The sequence below is a fragment of the Lagenorhynchus albirostris genome, chromosome 2 (assembly GCF_949774975.1).
Source record: "Lagenorhynchus albirostris chromosome 2, mLagAlb1.1, whole genome shotgun sequence".
In the NCBI taxonomy this organism is placed as follows: Eukaryota; Metazoa; Chordata; class Mammalia; order Artiodactyla; family Delphinidae; genus Lagenorhynchus; species Lagenorhynchus albirostris.
In genome coordinates this window covers 68,281,166-68,305,580 of record NC_083096.1, presented here as the reverse complement: position 1 = coordinate 68,305,580, position 24,415 = coordinate 68,281,166, and the positions used below count along the sequence as shown (strand labels likewise).

The 24,415-nt window shown below is 40.1% G+C and overlaps 1 protein-coding gene across 2 annotated transcripts in view; it reads left to right on the top strand.

Annotated features, from left to right (window-relative positions):
* The window catches only part of DDR2 (discoidin domain receptor tyrosine kinase 2), a 162,583-nt gene that overhangs the window by 82,125 nt on the left and 56,043 nt on the right, over nt 1-24,415 (top strand). The window contains exons 1-2 of one of the 2 annotated variants that reach the window (XM_060134321.1): nt 3,047-3,135; nt 17,322-17,430. In XM_060134321.1, the coding sequence (XP_059990304.1) occupies nt 3,127-3,135; nt 17,322-17,430 (118 nt within the window). In that variant the 5' untranslated portion in view covers nt 3,047-3,126. Of the gene's footprint in view, nt 1-3,046; nt 3,136-17,321; nt 17,431-24,415 lie in introns of those variants that run through there. The other variant, XM_060134332.1, reaches the window with a different exon arrangement.

Genomic DNA, 24,415 nt, shown 5'->3' with positions numbered 1-24,415 from the left:
TACAAATATACGTGAACAATTGTGAGCCGGGCATTGTTCTAAGTACTTCCTGTGTAATAACTCTTTCTATCCTCATGACATTCTACAGGAGCAGGTGCCATTATTGCTCTCATTTTACAGGTGAGGAAACAGAAAAACCAAGGTTCAGGGGTGTGTGTGGCCAGGTCTACATACTGGGTGCAGGAGGAGACAAGGATTCAAACCCGACAAGTCTGGCTATGGCCGTGGTGGCTGAGAAGGGCTACCTGAAGAGCTAGTCCTACCTCTGGGGTAGGGGCCCAGGTGCAATAGGAAGGGGGGATCCAGTGAGTAAGATGCTGCTTCGGGGTTCACTGCCAAGCCCTCAAGAGAAAGGCATCTCGTACGTGTAGACGGTTAGTCTTTCAAACTCACTTCTGGGTTTAATGAGAGAGCTGTGTCTCTTGCTTACCATTGTTTCCATCTGACCCCTTTACTGTGTGGCCTAAGTTTTCATTCGAGGCTTTGAGGCAATGGACAGATTGGTGATAAGTAAAAACTTGGCAGTGTTCAAAACCCAACACTTATATTTGCAAGGAGGCTGTGCCTTACTTACCCAAGGAGGTTTTTCCAGTTATTTCTTGCCGGGTAATAAATCACCTCACAACTTAGTGGCTTAACACACAACAATCATGTTATTGTTATCATTGCTCATGTTTCTGAGGTGACTGGCCTCAGCTAGGCTGTCTTGCCCGGGGTCTCTCCTGTGGTTGCCCCAGATGGTGGCTGGGACCAGAGTCACCAGAGAGCCTTCTTCACTCATAAGTGTGAGAGTTTCTTCTGCTGTCTGCAGGGACCTCAGCAACGGTATTGGCCAGAAGACCTACACATGGCTTCTCCACATGGCCTGGCTTCCCTCGCCACATGGCAGTGGGTTTCCAGGGCAAGTCTAAGAGAGAGAGAGAGAGAGCCCACTGGATGTGTATCACCTTCTGGGACCTAGCTGTGGAGTTTCACAGCCATCACTTTCACTGTATTCATTTTGTTAGAAGCGAGTCACTCAGTCGAGCTTGTATTCAAGAGAAAGGAAATTAGATCCTAGCTCTCCATGGGAGAGTGTCAGAGAATTTGCGGACAAATTTGAAAACCATCACAGAGGTTTTCCAAATAACTTCACTCTGGTTTAAACAAATCAGTTACTGAGATGGACAGGGCCTAAAGAAGGTGTGTGAGCTCAGAGTTTAAGGAAAGAAAAACAGGAGGTTGGGCCAGGGAGAGGCGGTGGCACCAGAGAACCAGTGCTAACCTGGGTGACCAGAGGCCTGGCCCTGCCTCTGACCAGCTGTTGACCTTGTGGAGGCCTGTCTGCTTTGGGGGCTGCCCTACCTTCCTCACCTTTAACCACAGAGGACTGAGAAAGATGGGCACTCAGATACCTTCAAGCTTTCGTGGCAGTGGGCCTATACTTTTGAGGACTAACATCTTCATATCATAACCTCCAAAACTCTCCAACTGTAGGCCCTCCTGCTGACGTCAGTGTGCTCAGTAGTGGTGCAGGCGGCCCTCTGATCACCAGCACATGCATCAGGGCTCCTGAGGGGCCTGGGGTAGAGGGTGGGATGCAGAAAGAAAATGAGAGGGGCTGGGTGGGACAGGTGCCCAAGTGTGGGGTAGTGGAAGTCAGGGGTGGGAGTGAAATATTCCCATGAAGAGCCCGGGGCTGCTAGAGCTCAGTGAGGTTAAATGAGCTGCCCAAGGTCTTAGCAGGCCCAGGGATACTGAGCTTCTAACGGACCCTTTTGTGTTTGGAAAATGCCCTGCCTTCACTTTGTATTTACTCTCCTTTCTCCTCTCACTAATCTCATGACGGCATTAGATTTGACATCACTAGTGCTTATACTATAGAAAGGATAACAGGCAAATGATGCCATGCCGTGGATGTTTTGTGGTCCATCCTGCCCCCGGCAGGGGGAGTGTCTTCTGTGACAGTGATTTCTTTCAGTGTCCTCTGCTCTTTCTGGATAGCGAGTGAGAGGATGAGATAGCTGTCTGGCCGTTCCCCCCCAACCCTCCACTGCTTTGGCAAACTCTAGTTGCCTCCAAAGAAGGTGAAAAGAGTGAGGAAAGCAAAGTGCTCTTCTAACAAAGGCAGGAGCAGAGCTTGCTGTTGCATCCTCCTCTGAGCAGTGAAGGTCACCTTGGGTCATCCTTTGTGCTTAAACACTTACAGATTGGGCCAGTCTGGGCCTTTGGCTCAGCACTGAGCAGCTACGTTTTGAGAAGCAAGAGATTGGGACTCCCAGAGGAAAGCTGGGAATGAGAAAGACATCAATAAATCCTTGGGAATCAAGATAAAACATGAGGGTGTTTGGTACAGCGATGGTGTGTGTGTGTGTGTGTGTGTGTGTGTGTGCGTGTGTGGCTCCTCTTCTGCCAAAACCAAGCTCATTTCTGCATATTTGTTTGCTGAGTATTAAATACTCCAAAGATTGCTCTTTCTATTTGTTGAATCTGAAATGAAAAATGACTCAGCAGAGAGGAAAACAAGCCTCGAATGCCCTGAATGGCCTCTGAATGAAAATCTACAGCTGTAAATCACGTGGCTTTTCTTCTCCCCACCGAGTCCTTCAACACACACACAAGCACAAGTACCACACACAGTTGTGCACACACCGCATCTCAGATCGGCTCCAGTCCGACCCAAGTCCCTTTATCTCATTTCCCTTCCCACTCCAGCCTTTCCAGGGCCCTACCCCTTCCTGTAGGAAGATCTGTCCGAGTTTAGGTGGAGGCAGCCTGGCTGCAGCCCACGGCTGATTTTCCAGAAGGGCAGACGCTTCCTATTTGGCCCCTTTCACGGGCTCAGCGTGAAGATCCCTCAGGAAGATCAGAGACTTTTTATTCTTCGACCAAGGGGTGGGCACCTCAGATTGTCTCTAGCTTTCGGACCTGGAAAGATGGATTGTCTGGGGAAAATGACCGTCTGCCCAATCAGATGTGCCCTGCTTTGTATAGAAACTGTACTCCTGAAAAGTTGAGTACAAACCAGATTTAGGTATACTGAATCATATTCTGAATTGCTGGAAGGATTTGCTGTCAGAGGAACCCAGTCGTGGATCCCTTTGTGAAGTGAATTATTTTGTAATGTGGAGACTCCCTCAGTGATTTATGAGTTTGGTGAGTAGATGGAACATTATACCGAATGTTATTTTAAATGTATTGTGTGGAAACTTGTTATTCCAAGGTACCCAGCACTGAAGGCTTGTTCAAAGAATTATTCTGTAATGTGGATAAACATTTCATGATTTATGAGCTTGGCAAGTTCAGACATTTCTTAAAGTGGGATATACCTCTAGCACTGCTTCAGAGAAAGAGGTGGTTTTTACTAATAATCAGACCTGGGGGAAAAATGAGAGCTCTACTATCTGTAAGTTACAGTCACTTCAAAGGGGCTTGGGAGAAACAAAGAACTCAAACTTTCCGTTCTGTTAAGGCAAGAAATCCGAAGGGTTGCCTGCTTTGCTTACTTTCCTTATCACTGAGGGGGAATAATGGGGCTGTTTTTCCAAATAAATGCAGTTAACTATTATAGCAACACTTATAAAAGTGTTTCTTTTTATATTTAAGTCTATATCATCTGTCTACCTCTCTATCTATCATGTGTCTATTATCTCTCTCTCTCTCTCTCTCTCTCTCTCTCTCTCTCTCTCTCTCTCTCTCTCTCTCTCTCTCTCTACCATCTATCAGTCCTATAGTAAAAAACAGACACTGTAGTAGGGCGTGTGCTTTGGAGCACAGAAAGCTGTTTCTCCACTAGTACAGAGAGCCTCATACCCTGAGATGTCTGCGTGTCTGAGTTAGGTGAGAGACCTTAGCTTCCTGCTCACCCTTTCTCACTCAGCAGTTCAAAAGTCATTTCAGCACTTATCTCCCAGGGTTCGCAGCTCTATCCTCACTCACTCTCCTATTTGGGCACTAGAATAGAGCTTATTACTAGGGATGTGGTCTGACTCCCCCCCCCCCAGCTTTATTGAGATATAATTGACATATAACGTTGTGTAAGTTTAAGGTGTACAGCGTGTTGATTTGATACAGTTATATATTGCAAAATGATGATCACCATAGCATTAACTAACACTTTCATCCTGTCCCATGATTACCATTTCCTTTCTGTAGTAAGAGCATTTAAGATCTACGCTTTGGTACAAAATATAATATCATTAGCCATAATCACTATGCTGTGCATTAGATCCCCAGAATTTATTCATCTTATAACTGGAAGTTTGTACCCTTTGATCAATACCTCTCCATTCCACCCCACACCCAGCCCCTGGCAACCACCACTCTACTTTCTGATTCTCTGAGTTGGGCTTTCTTAGATTCCACATATAAGTGATAGCATAAAGTAGGAAATGGTCTGACTTTTTAAGGCAGTTGGAAAGGAGGAGTTTGTTACTGCCTCAGCTGTGTATAACCTGGAGCTGCAGGAGACGCAGGACTGACCAGGAGCGAGCCCTATCTGTGTGAACTCTCCACAGAATGGGATGGTATCAGGCAGGATGTGCTGATGACTTGCTCTTAAACCATGATGTGGCCCTGACTGTGTTTCAGAAAGAGGCCTTTGAAGCTCACCCAAGTACAGAAATAACTTGTAAGAAATTTGATTCTAGGTTCTTTTAAAATAATTCCCGATAATTCCTGGCTGTGGCTGTCACACTCCCATCTGCCTAACCTTCCATTTACTTCCTGGTTTTTGCGATGGCTTTGACCCATAGCCTGTCTAGATCCTGGTGTGGGCAGTCCTGAGATGGAGAGTCAACCATCTCCCATCGGATCTGGGAGGTCCTGAGTCGTGGCTCCTTTGGAGTCAGTGTGGAGTGTTCATCCAGCTTGGCTAGGGCAGGCGATTTTGACTGTGAAGCGGAAGTGGGGTTTTCATTACACAGGACATATACTCTCTGAGCTACATAGTCATTGACATTCCTTGGAAACTATTGGGCTGTGGGTGAAGTAACACTGGCCATGGAGTCAGAGGAACTGGAAGAGTTTTAACTCTGTCTCTAGTTTTGTGACCCAGGCAAGTTAGAATTAATCTGATTTTGATGTAGAGAGAAGCAAGACCCCTAACCTTAAATGACTCACAGTCTGGCTTGAAAGACAGACAGAACTGTAATTCAGCGTGATGAGTGGGAACCAGCAGCCAGACCAGGTAAGTCTGCCTAGGCTGTGGGTGAAGTGACTTAGGGACTCACTTTCCTGCTTTGTAAAGGCAGGTGGTAATCTCTCCTTTCAGGCTTATGGTAAGGCTTGATGATTATGCGTTTGTAGGTATGTACTAAGGGGCAGGTGTTCTAAAAAATGAAAGGTATAAGTAGCAACTCTCAAACTTCTTTTCTTTTGCTTCTCTATTTATCTGCAAGATATACTAATCAATAATATCTCTCAATACTGCAAGTGATTCTCAAAATATAAGACAGGTTCACCCAATACCTTGAACCTGTGGGATATGCGTGGTTGGTTGGAAAGCATCCTCGAGATTCTGATAGACTGCCTCCAGGAATTTTTTTTTTGTCAGAGAAACCAATGTGAATGACATTAACAGGGAACATATTTTCTTTGTTAAAATCAAAACATCGCAAACAAGGCTAGAGTTTCCCTTTGATCACCATTTCCAATCTCCCCTGCCAAACACTATGATCTCTGAGGGAACTACTATTATCAGCATTTGCCTTCTAAGGTTCCTTGCTCTATCCTCACATACCACCCTATCCGAGCACTGTAGTGTGCACTAGATTAAAGTTTATCAGCATGGTGTTTAACTTTCTAGATCTTTTATGTACATATAAATGTATGTGAATGTGTGTATATATCCATAAAAGTATATAGTGTGCTTCATATAAATCTTGAAACCTGCTTGTTCACCTAAAAACCATGTCATGGACATCTAACCATGCAATTACATGTGGCTCTAACTCATACTTTTAAGCTATTGAATAGTATTTCATAGCAGGAATATGCCACAGTTTATAGTACTCCCTTATTGATAGAAATTTTTCCAAGTTTTGTTATTTAAAAAAAATATTGTACCCACGGTGTTCAAGGGTTCCAATTTCTCCACACTCTTGTCTACACTTATTGTCCTTCATTTTTTTTTCTTTTTTGATAATAGCCATCATGACAGATGTGAGGTGATATCTCATTGCGGTTTTGATTTGTTTCTCCTGATGATTAGCAGTGTTGAGCATTTTTTCATATATCTGTTGGCCATTTGTATGTCTTCTTTGGAGAAATGTCCATTCAAGTCCTTAGCCCATTTTAAGGAATTTTATTAGGTTTTTTGTTTTTGTTTGTGTGGGTGTTTCCTTTTTTTCTTTTTTGCTATTGAGTTATATGAGTTCCTTGTGTATTTTGGATATTAATCACTTATTATATTGTTTGCAAACATTTTCTCCTTTTCTGTATGTTGCCTTTTCATGCTGTTGATTGTTTGCTCTGCAAAAGCTTTTTGGTTTGAGGTAGTTTCACTTGTTTATTTTTGTTTGTGCTGCCAGAACTTTTGGAGTCATATCAATGTAGTCATTTCCAAGGCCACCATTGTGAAGCTTTTCCTCTGTGTTTTCTTCTAGAAGTTTAATGTTTCAGGTCTTACATTTAAGTCTTTAATTCACTTTGAGTTGATTTTTGTGTATGGTGTAAGATAAGGGTTCAATTTCATTCTTTTGCATGTGGGTACCTAGTTTTCTTAATACAATTTATTTAAGAGTCTCATTTTTCCCCATTATATATTTTTGACGTCCTTCTTGAAGATGAGTTGGCCACAACCTCTATGGAAAACAGTATGGAGATTCCTCAAAAATTTAATATAGAACTACCACATGACCCAGCAATCCCACTTCTGGGTATTTATCCAAGATAGTTAAAATCAGGATCTTGAAGAAATATTAGCACTCCCATGTTCATTGTAGCATTATTCACAATAGTCAATATGTGGAAATAAACTAAATGTTGACAAGTGAATGGATAAAGAAAATGTGGCTTCTACATACAATGGAATATTATTTAGCCTTAAAAAAGCATACTTTGCAATATGCAACAACATGGATGAAACTTGAGGACATTGTGTTAAGGGAAATAAGTCAGTCACAGAAAGACAAATAGTACATGATACCAATTATGTCAAATTCATAGAATTAATGAGGGGAACAGTGGTTGCCAGGGGCTAAGGGGAGGAGGAAATGGAGAGTTAATCAACAGGCAGAAAGTTTCAGTTAAGCAAGTTGAGTAGGTTCCGGAGAGCTGACGTACAACATTATACCGATAGTCAACAAAAATGTGTTGCACACTTAAAAATTTGTTGAGGCATGAATGGATTAAATGCTCCAACCAAAAGAGACAGGGTTGCTGAATGGATACAAAAACAGGACCCATATATATGCTGTCTACAAGAGACCCACTTCAGACCTAGGGACACATACAGACTGAAAGTGAGGGGATGGAAAAAGATATTACATGCAAATGGAAATCAAAAAAAGCTGGAGTAGCAATACTCATATCAGATAAAATAGACTTTAAAATAAAGAATGTTACAAGAGACAAGGAAGGACACTACATAATGATCAAGGGATCAATCCAAGAAGAAGATAAAACAATTATAAATATATATGCACCCAACATAGGAGCACCTCAATACATAAGGCAACTGCTAACAGCTTTAAAAGAGGAAATTGACAGTAACACAATAATAGTGGGGGACTTTAACACCTCACTTCCACCAATGGACAGCTCATCCAGACAGAAAATTAAAACGGATACACAAGCTTTAAATGACACAATAGAGCAGACAGATTTAATTGATATTTGTAGGACATTCCACCCAAAAGTGGCAGAATACACTTTCTTCTCAAGTGCACATGGAACATTCTCCAGGATAGATCACATCTTGGGTCACAAATCAAGCCTCAGTAAATTTAAGAAAATTGAAATCATATCAAGCATTTTTTCTGACGACAACGCTGTGAGATTAGAAATGAATTACAGGGAAAAAAACGTAAAAAACACAAACACATGGAGGCTAAACAATACGTTACTAAATAACCAAAAGATCACTGAAGAAATCAAAGAGGAAATCAAAAAAATACTTACAGACAAATGACAATGAAAACACGACGATCCAAACCTATGGGATGCAGCAAAAGCAGTTCTAAGAGGGAAGTTTATAGCTATACAAGCCTACCTCAAGAAACAAGAAAAATCTCAAATAAACAATCTAAACTTACACTTAAAGGAACTAGAGAAAGAAGAACAAACAAAACCCAAAGTTAGCAGAAGGAAAGAAATCATAAAGGTCAGAGTAGAAATAAATGAAATAGAAACAAAGAAAACAATAGCAAAGATCAATACAACTAAAAGCTGATTCTTTGAAAAGATAAACAAAATGGATAAGCCATTAGCCAGACTCATCAAGAAAAAGAGGGAGAGGACTCAAATCAATAAAATTAGAAATGAAAAAGGAGAAGTTACAACAGACACCGCAGAAATACAAAACATCCTTAGAGACTACTACAAGCAACTCTATGCCAATGAAATGGGCAACCTGGAAGAAATGGACAAATTCTTAGAAAGATATAACCTTCCAAGACTGAACCAGGAAGAAATAGAAAACATGAACAGACCAATAACAAGTAATGAAATTGAAACTGTGATTAAAAATCTTCCAACAAACAAAAGTCCAGGACCAGATGGCTTCACAGGTGAATTCTATCAAACATTTAGAGAAGAGCTAACACCCATCCTTCTCAAACTCTTCCAAAAAATTGCAGAGGAAGGAACACTCCTAAACTCATTCTATGAGGCCACCATCACCCTGATACCAAAACCAGACAAAGATACTACCAAAAATGAAAACTAAAGACCAATATCACTGATAAATATAGATGCAAAAATCCTCAACAAAATACTAGCAAACAGAATCCAACAACACATTAAAAGGATCATACACCATGATCAAGTGGGATTTGTCCCAGGGATGCAAGGATTCTTCAATATACGCAAATCAATCAATGTGATACACTATATTAACAAATTGAAGAATAAAACCATATGATCATCTCAATAGATGCAAAAAAGGCTTTTGACAAAATTCGACACCAATTTATGATAAAAACTCTGCAGAAAGTGGGCATAGAGGGAACCTCCCTCAACATAATAAAAGCCATATACGATAAACCCACAGCAAACATCATTCTCAATGCTAAAAAACTGAAAGCATTTCCTCTAAGATCAGGAACAAGACAAGGATGTCCACTCTCACCACTATTATTCCACATAGTTTTGGAAGTCCTAGCCATGGAAATCAGAGAAGAAAAAGAAATACAAGGAATACAAATTGGAAAAGAAGAAGTAAAACTGTCACTGTTTGCAGATGACATGATACTATATAAAGGGAATCCTAAAGATGCCACCAGAAAACTACTAGAGCTAATCAATGAATTTGGTAAAGTTGCAGGATACAAAATTAATGCACAGAAATCTCTTGCATTCCTATATACTAATGATGAAAAATATGAAAGAGAAATTAAGGAAACACTCCCATTCACCAATGCAACAAAAAGAATAAAATACCTAGGAATAAACCTACCTATGGAAACAAAAGACCTGTATGCAGAAAACTATAAGACACTGATGAAAGAAATTAAAGATGATACAAATAGATGGAGAGATATACCATGTTCTTGGATTGGAAGAGTCAACATTTTGAAAATGACTATACTACCCAATGCAATCTACAGATTCAATGCATTCCCTATCAAATTACCAATGGCATTTTTTACAGAACTAGAACAAAAATCTTAAAATTTGTATGGAGACACAAAAGACCCCAAATAGCCAAAGCAGTCTTGAGGGAATAAAACAGAGCTGGAGGAATCAGACTCCCTGACTTCAGACTGTACTACAAAGCTACAGTAATGAAGACAATATGGTACTGGAATAAAAACAGAAACATAGATCAATGGAACAGGATAGAAAGCCCAGAGGTAAACCCACACACCTATGGTCAACTAATCGATGACAAAGGAGGCAAGGATATACAATGGAGAAAAGACAGTCTCTTCAATAAGTGATGCTGGGAAAACTGGACAGCTACATGTAAAAGAATGAAATTAGAACACTCTGTAACACCATACACAAAAATAAACTCAAAATGGATTAGAGACCGAAATGTAAGACTGGACACTATAAAACTCTTAGGGGAAACATAGGAAGAACACTCTTTGACATAAATCACAGCAAGAGGTTTTTTTGATCCACCTCCTAGAGTAATGGAAATAAAAACATAAATAAATGGGACCTAATGAAACTTAAAAGCTTTTGCACAGCAAAGGCAACCATAAACAAGATGAAAAGACAACCCTCAGAATGGGAGAAAATATTTGCAAATGAATCAAAGGACAAAGGATTAATCTCCAAAATATATATACAGCTCATGCAGCTTAATATTAAAAAAACAAACAACCCAATCCAAAAATGGGCAGAAGACCTAAATAAACTTTTCTCTACAGATAGCCAAGAAGCACATGAAAAGCTGCTCAATGTCACTAATTATTAGAGAAATGCACATCAATAGTAAAATTAGGTATCACCTCATACCAGTCAGAATGGGCATCATCAGAAAACCTACAAACAACAAATGCTGGAGAGGGTGTGGAGAAAAGGGAACCCTCTTGCACTGTTGGTGGGAATGTAAATTGATACAGACACTATGGAGAACAGTATGGAGGTTCCTTAAAAAACTAAAAATAGAATTACCATATGACCCAGCAATCCCACTACTGGGCATATACCCAGAGAAAACCATAATTCAAAAAGACACATGCACCCCAATATTCATTGCAACGCTATTTACAATAGCCAGGTCATGGAAGCATCCTAAATGCCCATCGACAGATGAATGGATAAAGAAAATTTGGTACATATATACAATGGCATATTACTCAGCCATAAAAAGGAATGAAATTGGGTCATTTGTTGAGATGTGGATGGATCTAGAGACTGTCATACGGAGTGAAGTAAGTCAGAAAAAGAAAAACAAATATCATATATTAACGCATATCTGTGGAACCTAGAAAAATGGTACAGATGAACCAGTCTGCAGGGCAGAAATTGAGACACAGATGTAGAGAACAAACATAAGGACACTGAAGGGGGAAAGCGGTGGAGCGGTGAGGGGAGTGGTGTGATGAATTGTGCGATTGGGATTGACATGTATACACTATGTGTATAAAATTGATGACTAATAAGAACCTGCTGTATAAAAAAATAAATAAAATTCAATTAAAAAATTAAAAGAATAAAAAATTTGTTGAGGGAAGGTCATATTAATTGTTCTTACCGTAATAAAATAAAATTTTTTAAAATATTGCAAAGTACTTCTTTGTGCCTACCTCATTGTGCACATATGTAAATATTTCCCTATGGTAAATAATAAGTGGAATGTATGGATCAGAATCTATATATATGTTTTAATTTAAATTATCTTTTAATTTGTATACCCAGTGGCAGAGTATGAGAGTATCTATTTCTCCACACTACTGCCAAATTTCATAGTTTCACACAAAATTTTTGCCAATCTGATGGATAAAATTGGTATTCAACTACTGCTTTAATGTTTGTCTTTCTGATTCTGGTGAGGTTGAGTGCTTTTAGATTTTTACTGACATTATATTTTTTACTCTGTTAAATGCTTTTAATTGACTTGGCCCATTTTTCTAGTGTTTTTTAAAAAATGATTTATAGAGGTTATTTATTTATACTAGAAAAATACATACACATTATTTTGTTCTAAAATTTCAAATATTTATCTTAGCCTGTTGCTTCTCTATTAAGTTTATGATGTCATTTACCTCAAAGATGTTTTGAATTTTGATGAAAAAATTTATTCTTTTCATTTGTGGATTTTGCTTTCTATGTCTCATTTATGCAGGTTTTCCTTTAGCTTGCAACAGATTCTCAGTATTTTCCAGAAATAATTTTATAGTTCTATTTTTACATTTTGGGCTCTTTATTTTTGTGTGAGATACCTTTATTTGTTTTTGAAAATGCTATTGAATCATCTGAAACTTTTCACTGATTCTAAATGCGCCTTTTCTCATATAGAAAGTTCCCACTTACATATGAGTCTTTTCTTGTGTATATGAGTATTGTCTATTCGCTTCATTGTTCTATTTATCTATTTCTTTGTCAATCCTGTATTTAGGGAGGCCTTTCCTGACCACCTTACCCGAAATAGCCCTCATCCATTCTCCATCACATTATAGCATTTTATTGTCTTCATGGCATGTATATCTCTTTAGGTTTCTTATTTATTTACTGGTTTGCTTGTGTATTATAAGCTCCATGATGACAGGGGTCTTCTCTGCCTTTTTTAGCACCTAGAACAGTATCTAATAGACTTTCAGAAAATAGTTGCTGAATGAATGAATGAAGGCCAATGACTTTTTAAGATTTGAATAATTTTTTTGTCAAAGGAATTTGCACTGTTAACCAAAGAAGTGGGTAGAGAAGGACCTTTTATCTTCTTGAAATTCTTCCATGTATGTTTATGGATTCTATTCACGTGTCACATTGCTTAAATATTGAACCTTTGGAAAAATTCATTCAAAGAGGCAGAAAAGGGTGATGTCTGTTTATTACAAGCTTTGGGGATACTTCCTTTTAGGGTAGGGAATTTGGAATAGCCAGATAGAATCACTGAATATGTGGCTCAAGACAATCAGTAATTCATTCTGCAACTATTTATCCAGCACTCTGGTAAGTGCTGGGAATGCAATGGTGAGTAAAATAAACATGGAGCTTATGGGGGTGCAGACACTGATAAGACAACCACAACAATGGATATACAATTATAAACTATGATCATTTCTATGTAGAAGGATTATAAGATTCTTTCAGTGCCTGTACAATCAAGGGGGTAAGGGAACATTTCACTGAGGAAGTAACCATTGAATGGAGATTTGAACCAGATGAAGAGAGGAATGAAACTTTTTAACAGAGGCCCTAAGGTGGTAGGAAATGAAAGAAAAAAATGTAAGAAGTCTGAAAGTAGCTAAATAGAAAGGTTGGCAGGAGTGTAGCTCTGGTGACGTAGCAGAGGCCAGATCAAAGGAGAGTGTAGTTTTTTAAGGAACCTCCATACTGTTCTCCATAGTGGCTGTACCATACGACCCAGCAATCCCACTACTGGGCATATACCCTGAGAAAACCATAATTCAAAAAGACACATGCACCCCAATGTTCATTGCAGCACTATTTACAATAGCCAGGACATGGAAGCAACCTAAGTGTCCATCAACAGATGAATGGATAAAGAAGATGTGGCACATATACACAATGGAATATTACTCAGCCATAAAAAGAAACGAAATTGAGTTATTTGTAGTGAGGTGGATGGACCTAAAGTCTGTCATACAGAGTGAAGTAAGTCAGAAAGAGAAAAATAAATACCGTATGCTAACACATATATATGGAATCTAAGAAAAAAAAAAGGTTCTGATGAACCTAGGGGCAGGATGGGAATAAAGACACAGACCTACTAGAGAATGGTCTTGAGGATATGGGGAGGGGGAAGGGTAAACTGGGACGAAGCGAGAGAGAGGCATGGACATATATACACTACCAAACGTAAAATAGATAGCTAGTGGGAAGCAGCCGCATAGCACAGGGAGATCAGCTCAGTGCTTTGTGACCACCTAGAGGGGTGGGATAAGGAGGGTGGGAGAGAGACGCAAGAGGGAAGAGATATGGGGATATACGTATATGTATAGCTGATTCACTTTGTTATAAAGCAGAAACTAACACACCATTGTAAAGCAATTATACTCCAATAAAGATGTTAAAAAAATAAAAGGAGAGTGTAGTATAATGACAAAGACAAAAACAAAATAAACAACAACAAAAGGACCTAAGTGGATTTTAGAGTAATACAAACCCTGGGTTCATGTATGAGTTTTGGTGCCTATCAGCTGTGTAACCAGATCAGTTTTAACCTCTTCCTCCTCAATTACCTTACTGATGAAAACAAACCTCATTGGGTTACTGTGAATATTACATGAGATAGCCCTTGGCACGCGTTAGATATCCATGGTATAGTTATAGTACTCCTAGGTTTGTTCATGGTTCTTTTGTGTTTGTTAGCTGCTGGACACCCTAATTTTAAGCAAACAAACAGAAATAATCACTGGTATTGGAGATTCACAGCCTGCAACCAAGTAAGAGTTTCCAAAAGGAAATTCAGTCAACACTTTTTGAGCAACTTGTGAATCCTTAGTTCAGTTAAAAACTGTTTTTGAGCACCTCCTTTGTACGAGATATAATGTATTCTTTTGGAGATACAAGAATGAGTTATTTTGAAGCTAATGATTAAATGGGTAATTTTATAACAATGTTATGGAGGATCTAATAGAAGCAAATTCAGTGTGTGAAGGGAATGAGGTGTAGGAGACAGTCCTTAAAGAAGGAACCACTGGGGAAGGTCATGGAGGGGAGAAAGTAATGGCCAAGAACCCACAAAGAAGGTGTCATGAAAGAGAATTGTAGCGCTCTTCTTCAAAAGGCTGCTAAGAGAGGGTGGTTACCCAAGGCAGTGCTCGCAAGGCTGAATGGCTGCTCACAAGGAGCTCAGATCTTTGTAGAAGGACATCCTGGATCATGGTCATGGGTTAGTGCTAGACTACAGCCAAGATCAATGTCTCCAAGGTCTGCCTGTGTGTTTCTTTTCTGGGCATGTTTGTTTGTGGACTCATTTATAGAAACGCAGTGTTCCTGCTGCTGGCAGTGTGTAGGCACTGAGACATATTTTATCTCTCCAAATCAATGCCATGAAACTATGGTCATCACCCTTTTGTGGTCTGTGGGTCACTTGCCCCTGCCCCCTACCGTGATGCCACTTTAGTCTTTTGTATTTGATTAGTTTCTGACTCTATCCTCTTCAGGCAGAACTATCTGAATACCTATTTTTTTTTCTTACCATTTTGGGTGGGTCAGAGTTCTACTACCTAGAAAACATCATAGAAAGCTCCTGTTTCCTCAAAAAAGTGTCTTAGCTATGTCATCCTATTATTTACTCTGTTCCCATTATTGCCCATTAAAATCTTGTTCATCCTTCAAGAATCTGATCAGATGCTGATTTCATCATGAAACCTTCTCTGATCACTCAAGCTTAAAGGGATTTTGTCTCCCTTTATAATTTTGTTTTACATATTTTTCCTAACAGTGGATCCAGTGTTTGTTGACTATTAGTGTTACCTGGAAGAGAGTTTCTTTTTTAAATAAACTTTATTCTTGAACAGTTTTATATTTACAGAATCATTGCAAAGATGGTACATAGATTTCCTATTTACCCACTACCTAAGTTCCCCTATTATTAACATCTTACATTAGTGTAGTACATATGTCATAGTTAGTGAACCAATATTGACACATCATTATTAACTAAAGTCTCTACTTTATTCAGATTTCCTCAGTTTTCCCCAAATGTCCTTTTTCTGTTCCAGGATCCCATCCAGGATGTCACATTACCTTTAGTCGTCCTGTCTTCTTTGGCTCCCTTAACTGTGTCGGTTTCCCAGACTTTCTAGTCTTGGGTGACCATGACAGTTTTGAGGATTATCAGGAATTTTGTAGAATTTCCCTTAATTGGGATTTGTCTGATGTGTTTCTCATGATTAGGCTGGAGTAATGGGGTTTTGGGAAAAAGACCACAGAGGCTAAGTGCCATTCACATCACATCGTATCAAGGATACATACTATCAGTGTGACTTAACAAAGTTGATGCTAACCTTGATCACCTGGCTTGAGGTAGTGTTTGTCATGTTTCTCTACTGAAAAATTACCTTCTCCATTTCCATACTGTACTCTGAAGAAAGTCACTGTGTGCAGCCCACACTTAAGGAGTCGGGGGTGGGGAAGTGAGAGGGGTGGTTATGCACCACCTCTTTAAGAGTAGAGAGTATCTACATAATTATTTAGAATTCTTTTGCATGAGAAATTTGTCTATTCTCCTCCATTTGTTTATTCAATCATTTATTTATATCAACATGGACTTGTAAATATTTATTTTATATCTTGAGTTATAATCCAATACTACTTGACTCATTTTGTTGCTTAAGTTGTTCCAGCTTTGGCCACTGGGAACTCTTTCTGTTGGCTCCATGTTCCTTTGCCATAAACCCATCATTTTTTTTTTTTTTTTGCGGTACGCGGGCCTCTCACTGTTGTGGCCTCTCCCGTTGCGGAGCACAGGCTCCGGACGCGCAGGCTCAGCAGCCACGGCTCACGGGCCCAGCCGCTTCATGGCATGTGGGATCTTCCCGGACCGGGGCACGAACCTGTGTCCCCTGCATCGGCAGGCGGACTCTCAACCACGGCGCCACCAGGGAAGCCCTCCCCATCATTTTTGTGTATGCTTTCTCAACTTGGGGCACTAAAAGATTCTGCAGGCTCATCTGGCACTAAAATATTCTCCAAGATCATCATATTTCCTGCCCCAGTCCTGGAATTAGCAGTTTCTCCAAGGGAACCCTGGTTCCTTTTATTGGAGAATGGTATTAGAAATCAAGATCTGGGTACTAGGTTTGCTCGTTGCTATTGGGGTATCATTGTTTCTAGGCCCTCTTAGCTTATATAGCAAGGAGATAGATATATGTGTGTGTGTGTGCTAACCTATGTGTACACATATCTATAAATATTTCCATATGTGACCATCTATATCTCTATTAAGCTAAACGTGAGTTCATGCTGATGTCTCAGCTCTAATCCACTAATAACATGGATTATTCTGGGGGAGCTTAAAAATACAGAATTTCAGGTACCATTCTAGAGCTAATAATTCTAGAGCTAAAAAGGATAAATATTGACCTTACATCTTTTGAAAGGCAAACACATTAACGTCATTGAATGTTTTTCTTGATTTAATACTGGAATCAATATTAAAATTATGAAAAAACATTGTAAATGTAAGTTTTACTTTATCACCATTCACAATTTGGGTAAGTATTTATCTTACTAAAACGTTGTTACCCACCTATAGTTTGGCTAATTTTAATTCCATGAGTATATGATCTAATAGAGTTTGAAAATTCTTATATTACATAACTATTGAATGTCCCAGAGTTTGAAAATTCTTATAGTATGTGACTATTGAATGTCCCATTCAAGTATTAAACTCCATGATTTAAAGTTCTGAATACAGAAATAAACACTGTAAGAACACAAAGATGCAAGTTGTGTTCATTCATGTTGAAAGTATCTGCCTCACTCATTTCCTCTCCTTCTCTTTCTTGTTTTCTTGCATTTTTGGTGGGCTGCAGGCTCCAGTTCCAACACCATCTTCTGAGATGATCCTGATTCCCAGAATGCCCTTGGTGCTGCTCCTGCTGCTGCCTATCTTGAGTTCTGCAAAAGCTCAGGTTAACCCAGGTAACACAGCCATTGCTCAGCCCCACGCTGGAAGACAGCTGAACACTCAAGCCCATCAAGGTTCATCTTGGGAAAGGCACTGCTAAGGGGCCCAAAAGGTCATTCCTCCCTCCCTTTTTTTCCCTCCATGGTGAAACCTGGCCATAGCAGGAACAGAAATTACTATACTCTCTCTATGACATATTGTGAAAGGGCTTCTTATATGGAGTAGGGTAGAATAAAAGGAAAATGTTTAAAAATGGGAGGTGGAAGAAACAAACATTTGCTTCTGCATTTTCTGGGACACCGAAGGAGAGAATTTTTAGATGCCTTGGAGAAATTCTGCAGGTTGGTTTTCTAGTTATGTTTGGCTGTCTGAGGCCTGTATTTTACTTGGATGTCATGTTATGTTTTGGGGACCCTGGTCTTGTAGGATCTCAGGCAGTTTCTCTTTCCTACAGGGTGTGGCCATGCTCAAAAATAGGTATGTTAGTCCCCTTCCCCCAATTTTTTAAATTACATGTGTATTTTAACTTTAAATTGAAGTATACAGTTGTATCACTTGTCTATTACCATAGTAATGCCGCTTAACAACTTATGCAAAACTGGTGATTTAGTCTGGTCTTTGTTGGACTATTCTTCTTGTCTCTTTTGGATTCATGCACATATCTCGGAGTAAGCTGGTTATTGGCTCATTGAGGATGGCCTTGGCTCTGACAACTGGGGCAACTTTGCTGTGCTCTCTTCCAGCAGATTAGTATAGATATGTTTTAATGGAAATTGCACAGCAGTGAGAGCAGAAAGGGAAACATGCAACATGTTTCAAGCCAGTGCTTGAGTCATGTTCTCTGAGATATCATTGTCCAAAGCAAGTCACATGGCCAAGCCCAGAGTCAGAGTGGGAGAGCACAAAAAAATTACACAGGGAAGGTCTGAATACCTTCAGGGAAGGGAAGGGTGAAGGGTTGAAGTCATTTTTTTCATCTTGCCACAAATATAAATATAGGAAAGTAGATATAGCATAAGTGCTCAATTTGATGAATTTTACAAACTGAGCACATCGATCTAAGCAGTATCCAGATTAAGAAACAGAACTGTACCAGCACTTCAGAAGCTCTCCTCACACTCTCTTTCAGTCACTTTTCCCCACCCTCCCCCCAAGGGTAGTCATTATTTTGTTTTCTAACAACATAAATTCATTCTTCCTGGTTTTGTACTTTGTTTAAGTGGAGTCATCTTTTGTGTCTGGCTTCTTTCATTCAATATTTTGTTCATGACATTCATCCATATCATTGCATGCAGTTGGTGACTGTCTCCATTGTTGTATATTATTATTTTATTTGAATATTTTATTTATTCAGTCTACTGTGGATGGGAATTTGGATCATTTCCAGTTTGAGCTCATTATGAATAAAGCTCCTATAACCCTTCTTGTAAAGGTCTTTTGATAGAGATATATACTCAAGTCAAAAGACTTGAGTATATACCTAGAAGTGGCTTATACGTTTCATATAATCTGTTTTTCTACGTGTGGCCAAAGAGTTTTCCAAAGTGATTTTACCAATATATCACCCCATGGCAGTGTATGAGCGTTCCAGTGGCTTCATTCTATATTTGGATTCCTGAGGGCATTTTCATTTCCTCTTCTTCATATAGCATGAGTGTACATTTGTGAAATGCTCACCTTATTACTTTCTTATAATAAGCTTAGTTGGTGTATCCCAGATCTGAACTTTGACACCATTCTTTCATTTTTCTGCTTTGTATTCCTCTCACCTAGTTGAAGTCTGGTTGCCTCCTACTACATTTACCAAGCCCAGTGTCATTCTCCCTGCTTTGGTCTCCAAGGAAGAGTTGCTGTGAATGCACAGAATGGTAGGATGTTTTGGTGCTTGGCACACTCACAGAGACTGGTATGACATGAGGCTATTTAAATGACTAAACCAAAAGAGCTAGCCATCTGTGTTTGACAACATCGCTGTAGCCCTGAAACAGAAAACAGGCTGTTTGAAGACAGCAAGCAGTTATCTTTAAAACGTTTTCCCCCATTCCTGGCATCAACTATTTCTGCTGGCTCTCTCTGCCAAGGAAAAAGAAATAAAGGTCTTGACTTGCAAAGAACTTTATAGGAACATGGAATATTTGAGGTATGCTGAGGGGATAATACTTCCCTCTACCATTTCTTGTATTTTACCAGGTTAAGCTGGAGACAAGCAATGGGAAGCAGTGAATCTAGTCACAAAGCTTGGGGCTCATGGAGGCTTAGGGCTCGCACACACTGATGAACTCAGAGTAGGTACATAATAAATGCATGTTGATTTAAGGATGACTTTTCAGAAGTCCTTATTGGTGTCACCGAAGGACTGAAAGTAATAGAGTAAATCCTTGGCCAGTTAGATTTTCCCCACAGGCTGGCCATTTGGTATAAATAGATGAAATGTTGGAGTTAAGTCAGGAGAATTGGGTAGTAAACAAATCTTATATACAATCTATTGTTAAATATTGAAATATGTTTTAATGGATTATTAAGTGTAAATATTGTTTGGCAAATAGTAACTGAGCTAAGTATTAAATTCAATTAATATATAAAGTCTAAAAAAAACACTGATTTAAGCTCATTTTGAAGATTTCACCATGGCCATTGGTCAGTGAGCCTTCTGTCTTAGTATGACTTATTCATAATAAGGGTATTGAATATTTAAAAATATCAATCTAGACAAAGAAGCAGAAGCCAACAGAGGGTGAATAATGTTGCTGTTTAGAGAAATTCTCTACAATTGAGATCACAAGTGTCCTGCAGTTGCCACCCCCATGGAGGCTGCAGAGTAGTGCTAGTGTGATACAGGTCAAGGCATGAGGGCAGTTGGGCTGGTGGCTCACTGCTCTGAAGCACTGGAGTTTTGACAGTGGTAGCGAAGCAGGTAGTGGGTCAGGTGATATTAGTAGCATTTCCAGTAGTGGCAGTGTTGAAATTGGTATTGTCACTACGGGCTGCTGTGGAAGGTTTGCAAGTCCATATGGGAAATACTGACGTACAGGTGTGTGTACATAGTCTTGAAGTGTGAAAAGTGTGCCTAGCTCTCTTCTAGCTGCAACAGTGCATCAGGGATTGGGACCTACTGACTGTCAGTTCAAGGAGGAAGTCATTGGAAAAGTTTGAGGCAGTTCCCTCTGTCAACATCTTGTCTCAGGAGAATCATTTAGCTATTGGCATCTGCATCAAAGAATCATACCAACAATTTCTGAACAACATTTCTACAAATAATTAAATGATTTGGATATTATTAGAATATTCTAATGAATAATTTGTAGTTCATTTGGAAGATAATATTTAACTCACTTAGAAAATTATTTTGAGAACAATCCTAGTTACAATCCTGGCTTTTTTTTTTTAATTGAAGTGTAGTTGCTATACAATATTATAGGTGTACAATGTAGTGAGTCACAACATTTTAAGGTTATACTCCATTTATAGTTATTATAAAATAGCGGCTATATTCCCCATTTTGCACAGTATATCCTTGTAGCTTGTTTTATACCTAATAGTTTGCACCTTTTAATCCCCTACTCTCCCCTCTGGTATTGCCCCTCCCCCCTTCTCTGTCCCCTCTGGTAACCACTAGTTTGTTCTCTATATCTGTGAGTCTGCTTCTTTCTTGTTATATTCACTAGTTTGTTGTATTTTTTAGATTCCACATATAAATGATATCATACAGTATTTGTCTTTGTCTGACTTATTTCACTTAGCATAATGCCCTCCAGTTCCATTCATGTTGGTGAAATGGCAAAATTTCATTATTTTTTATGGTTGAGTAGTATTCCATTGTATATATACACCACATCTTCTTGATCCATTCATTTGTTGAAAGACATTTAGGTTGCTTCCCTTAGCTTGGTCTTAAATTAGTTGCATAACACTACTAAGTCATTATATTTTTCTTTGTACTTTCTTAATCTTTTCACCAGTAGTAAAATGAAGTTGGATTAGATGATGTATGAGATCCTTTGTCACAAACCTACTATGACTTAGTGGTATAGGAACTTTACTGCCCATATTGGAAGATATTGCTAGGCTTTGGGCTTGGAAACAGGGTCCCTGAACTTGCATGGCTATTCTTTGTAAGAAAGACCATTTGTCCCCAGCTCCCTGCCACTTCCCAGGCTCAAGGATCTAAAGTCTGAACTTGAGAAGAATCTTGCCTTTAAGGCTAAGCACATAAGAGATAGCTGATGAATATTTTTACAATTTAAATCCTAAAATGCTCCCTAGTGAGAGGTTGAGTCCAGAAACCCCGCCCCAGCCTAGCCTGCAGGAGCTTCATAGTACTAGAAGCCACCTTCTCTAGGGAATCTTTTTCTCTAGAGGTGGGTCCAAGAGGAAACCTTTTAGACAGAAGAAATAGCACAAGCAATGGCTGGGAGGGAGAGAGAGTACACATGCAGGGTGATGAGCAAAGGACCCAATAGGGCAGTTTTCCATCCTCCGGTAGGGTCCGTGGGTCAAGAACCCTCTTTCTTAACTTGGGCTGGGGCTACTGGACTTAATAGGAGAGCCAAGGCTACCTCCATGGGAAATGGACACCTCTAGACTCCACAATGAAGGACAAGAATACTCCTGGCTATTGAAGTTGTTTGATCAGTCACCAGGGTCAGGCTCCTTCAAAATGTATAAAACGGGTGTTTCAGTGGACATTAAGAGTCCAGAACCTTGTGGAGTTCCAGGTAGGAGGAAGTAATAGAAGTAACCTCGTTATTCTGAAAACCTAGTCCTGAAAACCTGAAGTCCGGAGGACTCACTCAGCCAACTAGATCACTGCTGTATGTGAAGAGCATGGGGGCAATTGTCCCTACAATCCTGACTTGGCTTGTGACAACTACTTGTGGTTGGAAAAGGGAGAAACACCTCTTCTCCCCAACAGGCAACCCAGGCATTTAGGATCCATGGTACAGAGCCAGGGCAGGGCAGTGCTGGGACTTCCCATTTCCATCCTGGATTTTCCCCTCATAGGAAGCAGGCAACTTGCTAGCAGTTCAGAGCTCTGAGGTGGGGCAGTCCTCCTTTGGTATCTAGAATGTTCCCACTTTGAAAGGAGGAACAAAGACATTAAGGGTTTGAGATTCAGAGAGGAGTTCTCCTACTGGCTCCAAATTGGTTTTCGGTTCATCCCTGTGGTTTTATTCTTTCCAGCATCAGTCCTGCATTCAGTGAGTTCTTAGGGCCTAGGGACCTAGAATCCTGGGCTATTCATGCTGCAATGAACCTTAGAGATATTTAAGTCCTTCCTTCTCCTTTTACAGATAAAGGAACTGGGCGTCAAAGGGGGTGAATGATTTTTCCATGACTGCATACATAGCTAATGGCAAAGCAGGGACCCCCAGCTCCTGTCTCCCAGCCCCAGGTTTCTTCCACCAGACTACCCACTCCTCTGGGAGCCATTTGAGGAAATGATCTTTCTCTAATTATCATGTATAGCTGGGCAGCCTCATGGTTTCCTTTCTGTGACTTCTGATGTACATTTATGGGGGTGAGAGGTAATTTGGGTTTGAGGGACAGCCTGAAGCCAAGGAATAGGTAAGACAACAGGATCCTATAGAGGTCACACTTGGAACCTCGCTCTTGTTAGCACACTCAGCAAGCAAGGCTAGAGCTAGAAGCCCTTCAGGACCAACTCACCCTTGCAAAGAAACCAAAGTACTGGAGATGCTATGGTGCTTTCCGCACAGAGTTGTCCCCTTCTCCCCACTCCCTCGTCTCCCACCAAGGCTGATACCTGCTACATTACCAACACACGTTTCCATACTGAAAAATCATTTCTGTTTCCCAGGGTTCTCATTATTCATTTTCTCCAGAGATGTGCTGAGAGGGTTTATGGGACCTCAACTGTTAATCAGAATGTGGTGCTAGTTCCAGGTTTCTGAAACCAGGCCTGAGGTGCTAAGGCTGTGTGTTTGTACGTATGTGTACGTGTGTACTTCATATGGTTTGAGCAGGGCCCTGGGAAGCCACCTCCTGGGTTGAATTTCTCGTAAGTGAACAATGCTAGCTGCTGCCCAGATTGGCTCTTTCTTGCTTGTATGTTTGTTTGTCGAGTCTAGCCTCAGGGTGGCCTTTGGTATCCTTCCTGCCAGTAAAAAGATCTCTCTCTGGGGATAACAGGAACTCATTTGCCTCTTAAGCACTCTTAGTTGTGCCAAATGGGGGAAAAGAGAATGCAAATTTTGAAGAAGAATACCAACTAATATTTAATGAGCACTTAATATATTCCTGGTACCATTCTAAGTGGCGTCAACAAATATAATCTTCACAGTCATCTTATGAAGTAGGTGGTATTGTTATTCCAGTTTCACCGAGGGGAAATTGAGGCCCAGGAACATTAGGTAACTCAAGATTATAGACCTAGCCAAGTGGCAGAGCTGGGATGTGATCCTCCTCCGGGGAGCACATTCTTGACCTCTGTGCTCTACTGCCTCCTGGAGTGTTAGACTCATTTTATGTTTGTGCTACCCAATCACATCAAGTCTCCAATGTCAGGCTGGCTGAGATGGTGAAGGTATGAGAGTGACCCAGAGATAAAGGAATTTGCCAGTCTCAGTGAAAAAAGGAAGGGAGAGCACTGAGCTCAAGTAAAGGCACAGAGCCACAAATAGCAAAAACAAGAGGGTGGAGGTGGTTGTCACTGAGGGGTCATAGGGCAAAGATGAGGTCAAGGTGTTGCCAAAAACAGGAACCACATGATTTTGGGATCCTCGGTATGTGACAAGTGCTTTCTGATCAAAGGCTTTGCCTTCACCCGGTGATAACAAAATGCTGTGCCAATGTCTTCCCTCCCAGGATGCACGTTCCTTTTGCTGTAAAATTTCAACAAATCTGGGATCAAGACTTTCTAAAATCTAAACAAGCAATAAGCTTCTCTGGGCCCTCTTTCTAGATTGTCCCCTAAATTGGTGTTTCTTCTTGACCCTGAGGTCATATTACAGACAGCGTGGAGAGTATGTGCTGACAGCA